Genomic DNA, 13198 nt, shown 5'->3' with positions numbered 1-13198 from the left:
GGTCTCAGCTCCATGTGTTGGATTCATAATTGGCTGTTTTGTTTTAACTTATTTATATCAATCTCTTGTCCAGAACGAATTTGTTTCAACTCCAGGGCAATTGATGAGATGACATGGAATACACCCTTACCCCGGAAATTTTTTGCGTCTCAATGGTTATAAATACCTCCATGCTATTGTATTTGTCACTCTGTATGCAAATGGAGGTAGGAGTCCGAAAGCTCATTAGGCAAGAGACAGAGGCTTGGAGCATGGAGAGGACCGCAGAGCTGAAGCTGATAACAGTGGCCTTGTCCAGAATAGTGCCTGGGAGCTTTCTTATCTCCCTTTGGCAGGAGGTGCTGTGGGCTTCCTGTGCGAAATCAGGAGTGAACGCTGCTTTCCTCTTGTTGTTCAGCTTCCTCCCCCCTCAAGACGGTTCCCAGCACAGTGATTATCTTTGCATCTTCAAACATGGCACAATCTACTTCCTTAAGAGCTTGATGTATTCTTAAGGCTTAGGCAAATTCCCTTCCCCCTAAATCTCTTTTCAAGTGCTGTTATATAGTCAGGTTCCTAAATGACATTCTATTTTTATGGTTCCAATTACAAAGAGGGAAAAAGAAAAAAAAAAAAGAGTCCCCAAATTAGAAAATGGCCACAGAATGTGTCCTTTGCACTGGGAGGACCCTGCCGTGAGTCTAGCCTACAGTTTCCATGCTAGGGCTTTTGCCATCAGCTGCCACCCCTGGGGGCTGGGGGTGGGGGTCAGAGGCTGACAGCCCTCCATGAACTTGGGTAGCAGACTGCACTTCCCTCGGGGAAACGCCTAGACTTGCTGTACTCCAACATATTTCTTTGCCTTTCCTGAAGACCAAGAGTATGCAATTAAGATCTCTGCCTGAGGCATCCGTTTATCTTTTTCACTTCTTTGGGGGAAAAGGAATGGAATTAAATCTTCTTTTCCAGATACAAGAGAACGTCAACTGTTTGATGGCACAATGCCAACACAGGTGTGCCCGTGTGTAATAAACCTATCTACATGTAAGGCATATGTGTGCTGTGTTTACTTGTAAATGCATTGAGTGTATGTGAAGGACATGAGGTCAACCAGTGGCTCAAGGCATGAATGTTACAGTCCAAAGAACGGAGAGTAGGGTCTTTGAAAAATAGCAAAATGACTTCAGATTTCAAAACTAGCACTAAAATGTTTCAAGTAACGGAGAGAGTATATGATTTCTCTTGGGTTCATTTTCCTCTACTAATCAATAACAGTTAAAATGTTCACTTACTTTACCTGATGACTATAAAGAATATCTGTTAGAAATTGCATAAATTCCTTAGGCCAGGAATGGCCAGTCCCTATTATTCTTTCTTATTTTAAATCTTACAGTCTAACTGTAAAAGAGACATTTGGACAATATTTGGGGACATCTGGCTTATGAAACAGGTACAACTAGGCATAATAATGGCATTATTTTCATCTTTAAAAAAGTACATTATTTTAGGGATATGCACTGAAGTATGTAGGGCTGAAATAACACAACATCTGAGAAAGGCTTTAAAATACTTCACAGGAGAGAAAAATGGAAAGAAATAAGTAAAGACAAAACAACTGTGGCAAAACCCCGATAACTGTTATGTCCGGGTGATGGGTATATGGAGCTTTATTACACTAAGGCTGTACTTACTAATTATGTTTGAAAATAATGAACAACTAAAACAAATGAAAGCTCTTTCTAGAAACAGAGTATCGGTCCCCCATGAACATTTACAGATGTTCATGGAGTGCCACAGGCATCCTCGGCTCTTGTACCTTGAGGACAGAGTGAATAAGTAGATATGGCCCCTGTACCCTGGAGATGCTGGCCTAATGGGGCCACTTAAGACATGGTCCGGGGGAGGAGATGACAGGTCTGGAGAAGAGAGCACCTAGGAAGACTTGGTGGTTTGACAGTCTGGAGTCCCTTCTCAGCTCAAGGACCAGAGAAGGAAAATCATAGAACTTTTTCCTGGTCATCACAATCCCATCTATCCTACCTTCTTCCTCTACTTATTTTAAGTAAATCATGGGCCACCATTGGCTACCTAAGATCAACTACTCATTCTCTTTGGAAATTGGACTGTGAAATTCCTCGTGGTTTGAAAATCCCCATAATCTGCCCACGACAAGTACAAATTAGAGCCCAGCAGGCTCTCTGCTCACCACAAATTCTAGGTAGGGAATGGGCAATGAATGGCCTTGACTGTTAGACAGGGAAGCCTCGCCTTTTAACAGTATAATCATTGGAGCTTTGGGAGCAAAAAGGAGTCCACTAAAAACCAGAACATTTGGGGGTTTGGTCTGGGAGTAGTTTTGTGGGTGTTGAGGTGGGAAAAGCCAGCTGTCAGTAAAGTAAGGCCAATTAAGATAGTACTACCCAGATCAGCATGAACTTAAGTGCCTTTTTTTGTTGTTTGGATTTTTTTATTTATGTAGAACCTGGGATATGTAAAATGCAATAAATGGTTAATATTTCTACCAAAATTTGAGTAGTAAGCCATATGAAAACAAGCTTGCTGATAAGAAGATTTGAAAGAACATGCTCACTTCTCTCTTTAAAAAACTTGGAAATAAATAGAATTTAATAACTGCTTCATGCTGTGTGTTTTCATATACATTTAATTAGCCCTGGAAAAAATTAGCTGTATAGTGGAATATTTGGATGAAAAACCAACCTTTTATAGATGTGAAATGCTATTATTTCTTCAAGGTTTCCATTCATTAACATAACTTCTTTTTTTCCCTGTGTTTGCATGTTTCCTCTACTAGGAACTAATTAAAATCAGATATTAAATTTCCTAATTTTTGCATTTTTACTTACTACTTAACAGAACAGAAGAATGTATAGAGATACACTGGTGTGGGTTTCTTTCACAGCTAAACATATGTTCTGTTTTTATTTTTATTTATTTTTTAAAGATTGTATTTATTTATTCATGAGAGACACACAGAGAGACAGAGAGAGAGAGAGAGAGAGAGAGAGAGAGAGAGAGAGAGAGGCACAGACACAGGCAGAAGCAGGCTCCATTTCATGCAGGGAGCCTGACGTGGGACTCAATCCTGGGTCTCCAGGACCACACCCTGGGCTGAAAGCGACGCTAAACCACTGAGCCATTCAGGCTGCCCTATTTTCTGTTTTTAAATTGTGAGGATGAATATGGAGGGAAAAAAGCAAAGGAAAAGAAAAAAATGTATTTTGTTATCTTTATTATCTCAGGATTTAACCAATGATTTCTATTTTACCTGTCACTATGGGCTGGACCATGCTACAAAGCAATATAGTGATGACTTACTTTTTTTTTTTTTAATAGGTATGACTTTTGCTCCAGCAAGGAAGAGTCTCTAATCGTGGAACTGGACAGCAACATAGGAAACAGGATTGAGAGCATCACTCAGCGCACGGCAATAATAGAAGGAAAGAATAAGGTATGGTGTGTAAAAATAAGCACTGGCATGTTTATTTTATTTTTTAAAATCTTACTTTTTTGAGAGAGAAAGACCATGAGCAGGGGGTGGGGCAAAGGGGAAGGGAGAGGTAGGCTCCCCACTAAAGGGCCATGGGTCTCGATCCCAGGACCTCGAGATCATTCATGACCTGGGCCAAAATCAGATTTTGTTTTGTTTTGTTTTTAAAGATTTTATCTATTTATTCATGAGATACACAGAGAGAGATAGGCAGAGACATAGGCAGAGGAAGAAGTAGGCTCTGTGCAGGGAGCCCGATGCAGGACTCGATCCCAGGACCCCGGGATCACACCCTGAGCCAAAGGCAGACACCCAGCCACTGAGCCACCCAGGCACCCCAGGGATATTTATTTTAAAAACACACACTCAACAACCAGTTCTGAGTTTACTAGAACCAGAAGTAATGCAAATGCTCAAAGATTCATAGAGAAGAAAGACAAAGATCTGAAATATGTCTTCACGGAGAGATACCCTGAGACTGCTTAAAGTATGTTCTCTAACGGCCCACCAGTTGCAAAGGAATGAGTACTAGGTCCTAATGGAAGAGGGGGAAACTCTCAAGTATCAATGGCTTTCAACTCTGGCTTAATATTAGAATACTCCACCAATTATTATTACATTTGAATCTCTAGAGCAGAGCCCAGAGTCCATAAAAGTTCCCTGGGAGATTTTAGCATGTACTCAGGAGTGAGAATCTCTGACATACATAAAGTGGGGTGTTGATAAGCAAAAGCTAGTACAAGGTTTAGGGATAAAATGGAATATATCCATTTCACAAAATATCTTGTTTTCCCTCTCTCTTTGCAAAAGCAAAGCCTAAGTAAGAGTATGTAAACCTATACAGTGTGGGATCCCTGGGTGGCGCAGCGGTTTAGCGCCTGCCTTTGGCCCAGGGCGCGATCCTGGAGACCCGGGATCGAATCCCACATCGGGCTCCCGGTGCATGGAGCCTGCTTCTCCCTCTGCCTGTGTCTCTGCCTCTCTCTCTCACTGTGTGCCTATCATAAATAAATTAAAAAAAAAATAAACCTATACAGTGTATCAGGATTCCCTGACCTAAGAAATACAAATCAATAGCTCAGTGAGGGGATCCCTGGGTGGCTCAGTGGTTTAGCGCCTGCCTTTGGCCCAGGGCGTGATCCTGGAGTCCTGGGATCAAGTCCCACGTCGGGCTCCCGGCATGGAGCCTGCTTCTCCCTCTGCCTGTGTCTTTGCCTCTCTCTCTATGTCTGTCATGAATAAATTAAAAAAAAAAAAAAGTTCAATGAGATATTGCCTGACACCTGTTAGAATAGGCATGGACAAGGACATGGAGAAAAGGGTAACTTTGTACACTATTGGTGGGTTGTAAATTTATACAGCTATTATGAAAAGTGAGGTTTTTAGAGGTTCCTTAAAAAATTAAAAATAGATCTACCCTATAATTTAGCAATTCCACTTCTGGGTATATAGCCAAAGAAGACAAAAACACTAACTCAAAGATATCTACACCCTTTATGGTCATAGCAGCACTATTTATAATAACCAAGATATGGAAACAACTTAAGTGCCCATTGAATGAATGAATGATACATAGTGTGTATACACACAATGGAATATTACTCAGCCGCAGAAAAGAATGAAATCTTGCCATTTGTGACATGGATGCACTTTGAGGACATTTTGCTAAGTGAAAGAAGTCAGGCAAAGACGGGCAAACACTGTATGATCTCACTTACATGTGGAATCTGAAACAAACAAAACCCCAAGCTTATAGGTTACAGAGCACAGATTGATGCTTTCCAGAGGCAGGGGGTAAGGGTTGTGAAAAATAAGGGAAGGTGGTCAAAAGGTACAAGTTCCAGTTATAAAATAACTAAGTCCCAGGGATGTATTGCATAACATGGTGAATATAGTTAGTAATACTGAACTGCATATTTGAAAGTTGCTAAGAGTATAGACCTTAGAAGTTCTCATCACAAGAAAAAAGATTGGTTTAACTATGTATGATGACAGATGTTAAGAGGACTGACTGTGGTGATCTGTTGCAATATACACAAATATTGAATCATGATGTCTGTATGTTTGAAACTAATACAATGTTATATATCAATTATACCTCAATTAAAAAGAGATTTCTAACCAAAAAAAAAAAAAAGTTCCCTGACCTAATGAGGGCCTAGCAGGTATCTTTGCTGGTACTTTTATAGTTTTAAGAAATTTTTATTGATGTATGATTGACATGCAAAAACCTGGACAAATTTCATGTATACAGTTTGATGACTTTGGAGATAAATATACACCCATGAAACCATCACATTCAACGCCATAAACTTATCCATCACCTCTAGAGGTTTCCTACTGAATGTATGAATAGTATGAGTGAATCAATGATAACACATAGCAAATGTATACAACGCAGCATTGTTCACTAGAAGTGCTAGGCTCTACATTGGATATCTAGGACTTATGCATCTAGCACAACTGAAACTTTGTAGTTTCTAGTTTGACCAATTTTGGAAGATTCAACTCTAAAAAAGGTGCCAAGAAACTGTAAAGGCTCTGAGATTGTACCCTACTTTCAGGCTAATAGGCCTGTCATAGTTTTATGTTTGGTGATTGAAGACCTACTACTCAGCAGGTCAGCTACAGGACTTTATTACAGCGGATTTTGGGGGCTTCAGGTTAGCACTGGTCCCCTTGCCCCCAGGTGCCCAGGTACAATCTGTGCACACAGTGGATTTACAGAATAGCTGAGGAATCCTGAACATAGGGAACCTGCATTTTTTTTTTTTTTATAACAGGTGGTGGCCTTTGCTGCCCCTCTTGCACACTGTTCATTCCCTGTTCTCCTGACTTCCACTGAGCCTCAGCAATAGCTGACACCTTGTGAACCAGGCACATCCCATGGACCTCAGACTTTTCTTCTGCTGAATTCATGAAAAATGTAGTCTAAAAATCTGCTATTATCAAGCATAGGGGTAGTGATGCTTTAAAAAGGAAAAACCTATCAACTCCTTGCCAAACTATTTATACATGCATATCTTGATTCAGAGTAGTTCGTTTGTTTGGGTACTGTCTGCCTGAGTGTGGTTACGCTTATGTTATCTGTGTATTCAGCTGTATTTTTTTGCATTTGAAGGCAACAAAGTAGATGGCATCATTCCTCCCATGCAGGATTGAACAATGATGACAAATAACATCTGAATTCCTTGTTATGTAAAACTTTTTGACATATGCTCATGTCAACATCATTCTTTGGCCGGCCAGAGTGGTTATCTAACTTTTTAAAGATAAGAAAACAGGGGTGATGAGATGAACTCAAAGCCACACAGCTTAAATGTGGCAGATGAGAACCTCAAAGCAAAGTCTTCCTATTCCAAAAGCCACAGCTCTACTAAAATTAAAGTGGTGACAGCACTTTAAATAAAAGCATGATTTTCATGCTTGCATGAAAATATGAGCAGGGCAGCCTGGGTGGCTCAGCGGTTTAGCACCGCCTTCAGCCCAGGGTGTGATCCTGGAGACCCGGGATCGAGTCCTACGTCAGTCTCCCTGCATGGAGCCTGTTTCTCTCTCTGCCTGTCTGTCTCTCTCTCTCTCTCTCTCTCTCTCTCTCTCTCTCTCTCTCTCTCGAATAAATAAATAAATAAATAAATAACATCTTTAAAAAAGAAAAAAGAAAAGTATACCTAATCAATTCTTTAAAAAAAAAAAGAAAATATGAGCAATCACTTGTCAAGGATTTAAGAAGCGTTGTTATGACTACAGCTGTGGTTTATAATTCTTTTTCTCTAACACAAATGAACAGTAGTTTGAAACATCCCCTGAAGGGTAACTGTTGATGAGAGAGCAGTTCAATGAAATACTTAAAGAAAAGGAAATTCTATAAACTTGGAAATTCAATTTGAGCAACAGTACATTTTTTTTTTTTAAGAAAGGAAATGCCTCACAGTAGAAAGCAGATTAGTTGTCACAAAAGACTAGAAAACTTCAAGATGCCATGGAGTGTATGTCCATTCATTTTGCCTTCTCCTGACTATATCAAGTAGAGTTACTGTTTACTGGTTATTTAAAAAAAGAATTTATGAGCCTAATTCCAGTAGTAACTTTTAGTTATATTTTGGCATCCTAGCCACAAAACAAAATACAATAGAAAAGAAAGTGGAAAATGAAAAAGCCAAGCGAGGTTTTGGATTAGCCTGAACCGTGAAAGAGCAACCTGACTCTATATAGAATACCTGGAAGGTACGGAGGGAGTGAAGTCACAAAACCCAAGTGAGATAAGGAACTTCCCTGATTGTTTCCAAGCAGCTTGAAACAAGTTTGTCTTGTGATTTTGTCATTATGCAGAGGTTTTACGTACAGCCCTCCAGACACAGTGGGCACTTACGTTGACCAGCCAGGAGCCAGGGCTAAGCTCTGCCATTTTCTGTCTTGTGTAGCCACATGCACATCAGCCCCCTTGTCTGAACCTGCATTCCCTCCTCCAAAAGATGGAGCTAATAATATTTACCCTCCCTCGTTTGCCCCTTGGTATAAACATGATTGTCATACCCACCCTGATGAAATTCCCAGGTTGATGGTGATTGTATACGATGATGACGATTTGTTCAATAATTATCTGCACTGAAAAACTTTTAATACTCTTTCTTTTCCTTTTTTTTATAATGAATTTATTTTTTATTGGTGTTCAATTTACCAACATACAGAATAACACCCATTAGTACTCTTTCTGAACAAAGTTGATACCTATATCATATATAGATGGCATATCCTAACACTGGCTGTAACTGCAATAGATCATTCTAATTATTCAAGTCCTAAATTTAGAAGAATTTACCACTTTCACTTTTGGCATCCAGGAATTTATTTCTGTGTATGTATGAAAAAATTTGTGATGATGACAATGGAAAGTTTGCCATTTCAGAATTATTTGCGCTGGTCTTTCCTTTACAATTAAAACTGCTTTTCTGTTCTGTCCTTATTTATTTATTTATTTATTTATAAGCATTTTTTATTTTTTTAATTTTTATTTATTTATGATAGTCAGAGAGAGAGAGAGAGAGAGAGAGAGGCAGAGACATAGGCAGAGGGAGAAGCAGGCTCCATGCACCGGGAGCCCGATGTGGGATTCGATCCTGGGTCTCCAGGATCGCGCCCTGGGCCAAAGGCAGGCGCCAAACCGCTGCGCCACCCAGGGATCCCTGTTCTGTCTATATTTAGAAAGTATATTAAAGTCCCAGCTTAGACCATAATGACGCTTTTACCTACAGTTGCGTATTTAGCCTGCCCAGCGACACCCCACACAAATCAGGGGAATGGAGGTCCTGCTGGAGCACCCATTGGATTCTAGGGATTTCCTTTTTTTTCCTTTGCTTTGTTTTTCATTTTGTTTTGTTTAACTCATAGAAGAGTGCAGCGGACAATAAATTTAGTTTCCTCATTGGCAAGTCTTGGCCTGGACTTGTGAAAAATGAGTCATCAATTGGAGTTGCTAATAGCAAGTGCGTAGTTTTAGTATTCTTTAATGGGGTTGCCAGATGATTGGGTTTGTAACTATGGAGTAGGAAGTAGAAGGAACCCTGTGTAAGAAAAAAAAAACACTGAGGAAATACATATTACAGCATTAATTCTGTGAGGCTGGAGAATTGTGACAATTTTAATGTCTTAGAAACTATTTCCATTGAAATTGTTTGAAGGTTACCTTGGAAAGTGTGCCATATGAGATTGAACCATGACAGAGGTCTTCAATCTAATGACAGAATTACAGATTATGTCTCATTTCCTACATTCAATTTTTTTGAATTCTCACGTTCTATTTTCCCATCACTTGGCTCTAATGTGCCACCAAGGTTAATTTTAGGTTCTTCCGTGACCTTTATATATCTACTTTTATGTCTCCCTGACACACTTGAAAGGAAATGATATTAGAAACATCCCGAGATAAAAATCATGGGTCCATATTTAGATCTTTTAAAACTCATTCTGGAAATTAGACTGAATTACACATCATCCCATCCATTCTCGTCCATGAGGCTCAGACCACATTGTGGTGTAGGGAGTTACTAATGCTTAGAGAGAGGGAAGGAAGGAAGGAAGGAAGGAGTATGAATAACTTCCCAACTTACAGTACCTGATGACAGATTTCATCAAGCATTCCCGGGTCATACAAAGGAACCCAGAGAATGACTTTCAGGGTCCATTTCTAATATCTAGATCCCAGAGTTCCTGGCAGGGCAAGTAGAGGCACCCCCAAGGTCTAGGTTCAGAGCTAAAAAAAAAATTATGGCAAATGAAGACTAATTACAGAATGAAGACATGCAACATCCTTGAGAATTTCTTTTGATGCACCTTCTAAATGATTATAATTTCAAACATATGTGACAACTCAAATTCTTGGCACTTCCTCTTTTAAAGTATTAAGTTAATATTTGGTGTTCCCACTGTTGAGCTATTTTCATTTTTTTCACCTTTTGAAACAATAGTAATTGGTTATGAGCACTGGGGAATGGATTTGTCCCTTTTACTCAGAAGACGTCTGCATTTAGACTTAATGTCTGTCCTAAGAGAAGTTATCCGCTGCCCAGAAAAACCATGCTCACCTGTATCTCACACTTGAGCTCCTTTTTCTGACCCTGTTAATATTTATACTTCAATGAACAAATATTTTTTGTTTTCATGAAAATATGTTTTCGTTTCTAAGTTAAAAACATATTCTCTGGGAAAAGAAGTGCTCTAGAAATTAGATAATTTTTTAACATACTTGATCATACATAGGATATTAATTACCTCTTTTTAAAATTTCTTCTTCAATTATAACTTTTTCATTCATCAGTCAGATTTTCAAACCTTATAGCAACATATCAATTGAAAAATAGCTTGCAGCTTATGTAAAATAATAAGAAAGCAGTATTTCTCTACATAGTAGCATTTTAGCTGATGTGACCCATCTCTGCCAATTTAAGGATATATTCTTTTTTTATTTAAATCCAATTAGCCACCGTATAGTACATCATTAGTTGCAGATGTGGAGATCAGTAATGCATCATTTGCATAGATCACCCAGTGCTCATCACATCACGTGCCCTCCTTAAAGGCACGGTGAAATCAAAATAATTTTAATAGAAACATAGATGCAACTTTCAGATTCGGGCAGTCACTATCCCTAATGTCAGACATCCTTCGGCCCAAATTGAAATGAGTTTCTCACTTATTTACTGAGCCACAAATTGAAGAATGTAGATAAAATTCTGCTGAGGCCCCTGAGGATAAACATTTGAGAGCTAACGTCATAAGAAAAGCAGTGCTTGAGCTGGGGGTGCCTTCATTGGTGTCCCCTGGGTCGGAACTTGTCGCATACCGCTTCTAAGCATCTGAGCCCAAGTTTGCAGAGACCAAATAAAGAAGTCAGACTCTTACTTGATGGCCTGAATTGTCCCAGCAACCATGAGCTAACACGTCCTTTTACGCTGTCACCTACAAGCTTCTCTTCGGACTGCTTCCATTGCTCTTCCATGGCTCTTAACTGGTGGGTACAATAATTAAAAGAAATATTCTGAATAGCATTTCCTTTTGTTTCTTGCCCCTTTATATAGATTATTAACACAGGGAAAGAGACACCTGAGTTCCTTTCATAGTTTCCTCCACTGATCATTTGCCTCCAATGTCAGTGTTTCTCTGCTAAAGAAAGAATAACATATATTTGATCTTCAAGCAGGAAAATTCTTCCCTAAGAGTAAGGAGAGTGTCACATTCATCATCTCTGTTTCCCTGACAACATCTGTGAAATGCCTTGATAAATCTCAATAGATGTTTGCTAAGTTGAATGAAATTGCCACACATTGCAGATGCTTTCATTTCTAGTAATTTCAGTAACTCACAGAGGATATATGAGTAGATGTAATTAAGCAGATCTAAGAAACAGAAGAGGCAAGCTCATGTGATATACACAATACCATAGTGAGAATTACAGAGACTTTGGAGCAAAAAGCTTGCTTGCTAAAAAAACTGAAAGTCTATTTTTCAGGTTTCTTGATCTGTAAGTTAAAGATAATTCATTGGCTGGAATATGAGAACATAAGCAAAGTGCTTAGCCCATTACTTAGCAATTCAAAAAATACTGGAGCCCTTTGTAGAATTTGGGTTCATCATCTAATAAAGCCCACCATCACATTTCTGCTTATATATTACTTTAGCCTGTATGTCCCTTGATCTAATTCCACTTCAGTTAGGATACCCTTTTTCTGGAGGAAGCATCAGCAAGCCTTGCTAGTTTCAAAGTCAATGACCAGTTACTCTTGTTCTAGGAGATAAGCTGTAACAATTTATAAGTAACTGGATGCACTTTTTTTTTTTTTAAATACAGCAACTTACTCCTCTTTTCATCCATTTCAGATAAAGGATGCATTATACTTTTGCAAGGCTGGGTTAAATTTTAAAACTGTCAGCAACCTGTTTCATTTTACTAATTTTTATCTTTAAAAGAAGACCGCACACTGAGGCTTTAAGCTGTATAAATTTGTGTTTCATTACTCTTTGAGACATCACAGTGTAGAAAGAGCTTTCTAGCTCACACAAATGTGACCACTAGCCTTTCTTTAAGGGCTCATTTGTCAAATAACAGCACTCAAATCTAGTGAAACAATAGGGTTTTCACAACTTAGATCTTCATTTTCTAGATCAGGAGTTGGCAGACTGAGAAACTAAGTAATTTACAAACACACAGAGCCTTCGGGAGCTTTCCAGAACCTTATTAGCACCTTCGGGGCTACGGTGTTACATTCCTTCAGTGCATAAGAGAAATATGGCCAACCTCTCCCTTCTGTCCTTGCTCACTTAACACGCCCATTACAGAAGCAAACAGCAAAGAAACCTCCTGTTAGCAAGTGGCATCCATAGTCTCAGGTCATCCAAACAAAAGGGAGGCCTCAGCCTCACCTGTTCCTCTCATTGACGTGAAACTGACCACCTCTCAGAGTAGGACGTGCAGTCCCGCATCTCAGCTTCAGGTCTGTAATTGTTACGCCAGCAGCACGAGATAAATAAGCCTGAAACCCACATACGAGTCGGATGTCATAGCCCCCGGTCTCCTGAGGATCTGCTTTCCTGTTATTTTTCCATTCTTGCTGGGGCTCGGCAAAGAGAGAGCCTTCTGGTAACTGCCATGCGTGCAATACTACCTTTGTTGAATGAATGGAACAGCTGAATCGTCTCACCCTTAGAAGATGCTTAGGGGTGCTCAGATAGTTCTTTCCTCCAGCTAAAGGTTCCTTCTCTTTTACAGACGGCTAGCACCTTGGTTGTGGCTGACGCTAGAATTTCTGGAATCTACAGCTGCATGGCTTCCAATAAAATAGGGACTGTGGAAAGAAACATAAGCTTTTATGTCACAGGTAAGCTGTTTATCCTATACTCGCAAAGCCTGGAGACCTCACTGCCCTTTCATTATGCCTGTTCTTAGTGTACTTAGAGCTTGAGATCTGTTTGTTTGTTTTTAAACAATCCTATAAAATTGTTCAACTTGGAGTACCTTCATCCTTGTTCTCAGGAGTAGGATCCTACAACACCACTGGACCTCCTAATGAATTATTTCTCCGAGTTACCTTTTAGAGTTCTGTGAGTTCTGGATTGTGTTTTTAGGATCTTGTCATGTTCATTTTTGAACTCCTTTCAGTACCTGGCACAGGGTCAGGTACGCTGTGGTTGCTCAGTAATAATTAAGGACACCAC

At 39.5% G+C, this 13198-nt stretch overlaps 1 protein-coding gene across 3 annotated transcripts in view; it reads left to right on the top strand.

Moving 5' to 3' along the window:
* FLT1 (fms related receptor tyrosine kinase 1) overlaps positions 1-13198 on the top strand; it is a 176006-nt gene that overhangs the window by 76482 nt on the left and 86326 nt on the right. For all 3 annotated transcript variants that reach the window (XM_055317306.1, XM_055317304.1, XM_055317305.1), the window contains exons 11-12: positions 3334-3448; positions 12753-12861. In XM_055317306.1, coding sequence (XP_055173281.1) covers positions 3334-3448; positions 12753-12861 — 224 coding nt within the window. The remainder of the gene's footprint in view (positions 1-3333; positions 3449-12752; positions 12862-13198) is intronic.

This window comes from Nyctereutes procyonoides, unplaced genomic scaffold (genome assembly GCF_905146905.1).
Source record: "Nyctereutes procyonoides isolate TBG_1078 unplaced genomic scaffold, NYPRO_anot_genome, whole genome shotgun sequence".
Taxonomy (NCBI): Eukaryota; Metazoa; Chordata; class Mammalia; order Carnivora; family Canidae; genus Nyctereutes; species Nyctereutes procyonoides.
The sequence above is the reverse complement of the archived record's forward strand: the minus strand, read 5'-3'. Positions and strand labels throughout refer to the sequence as shown.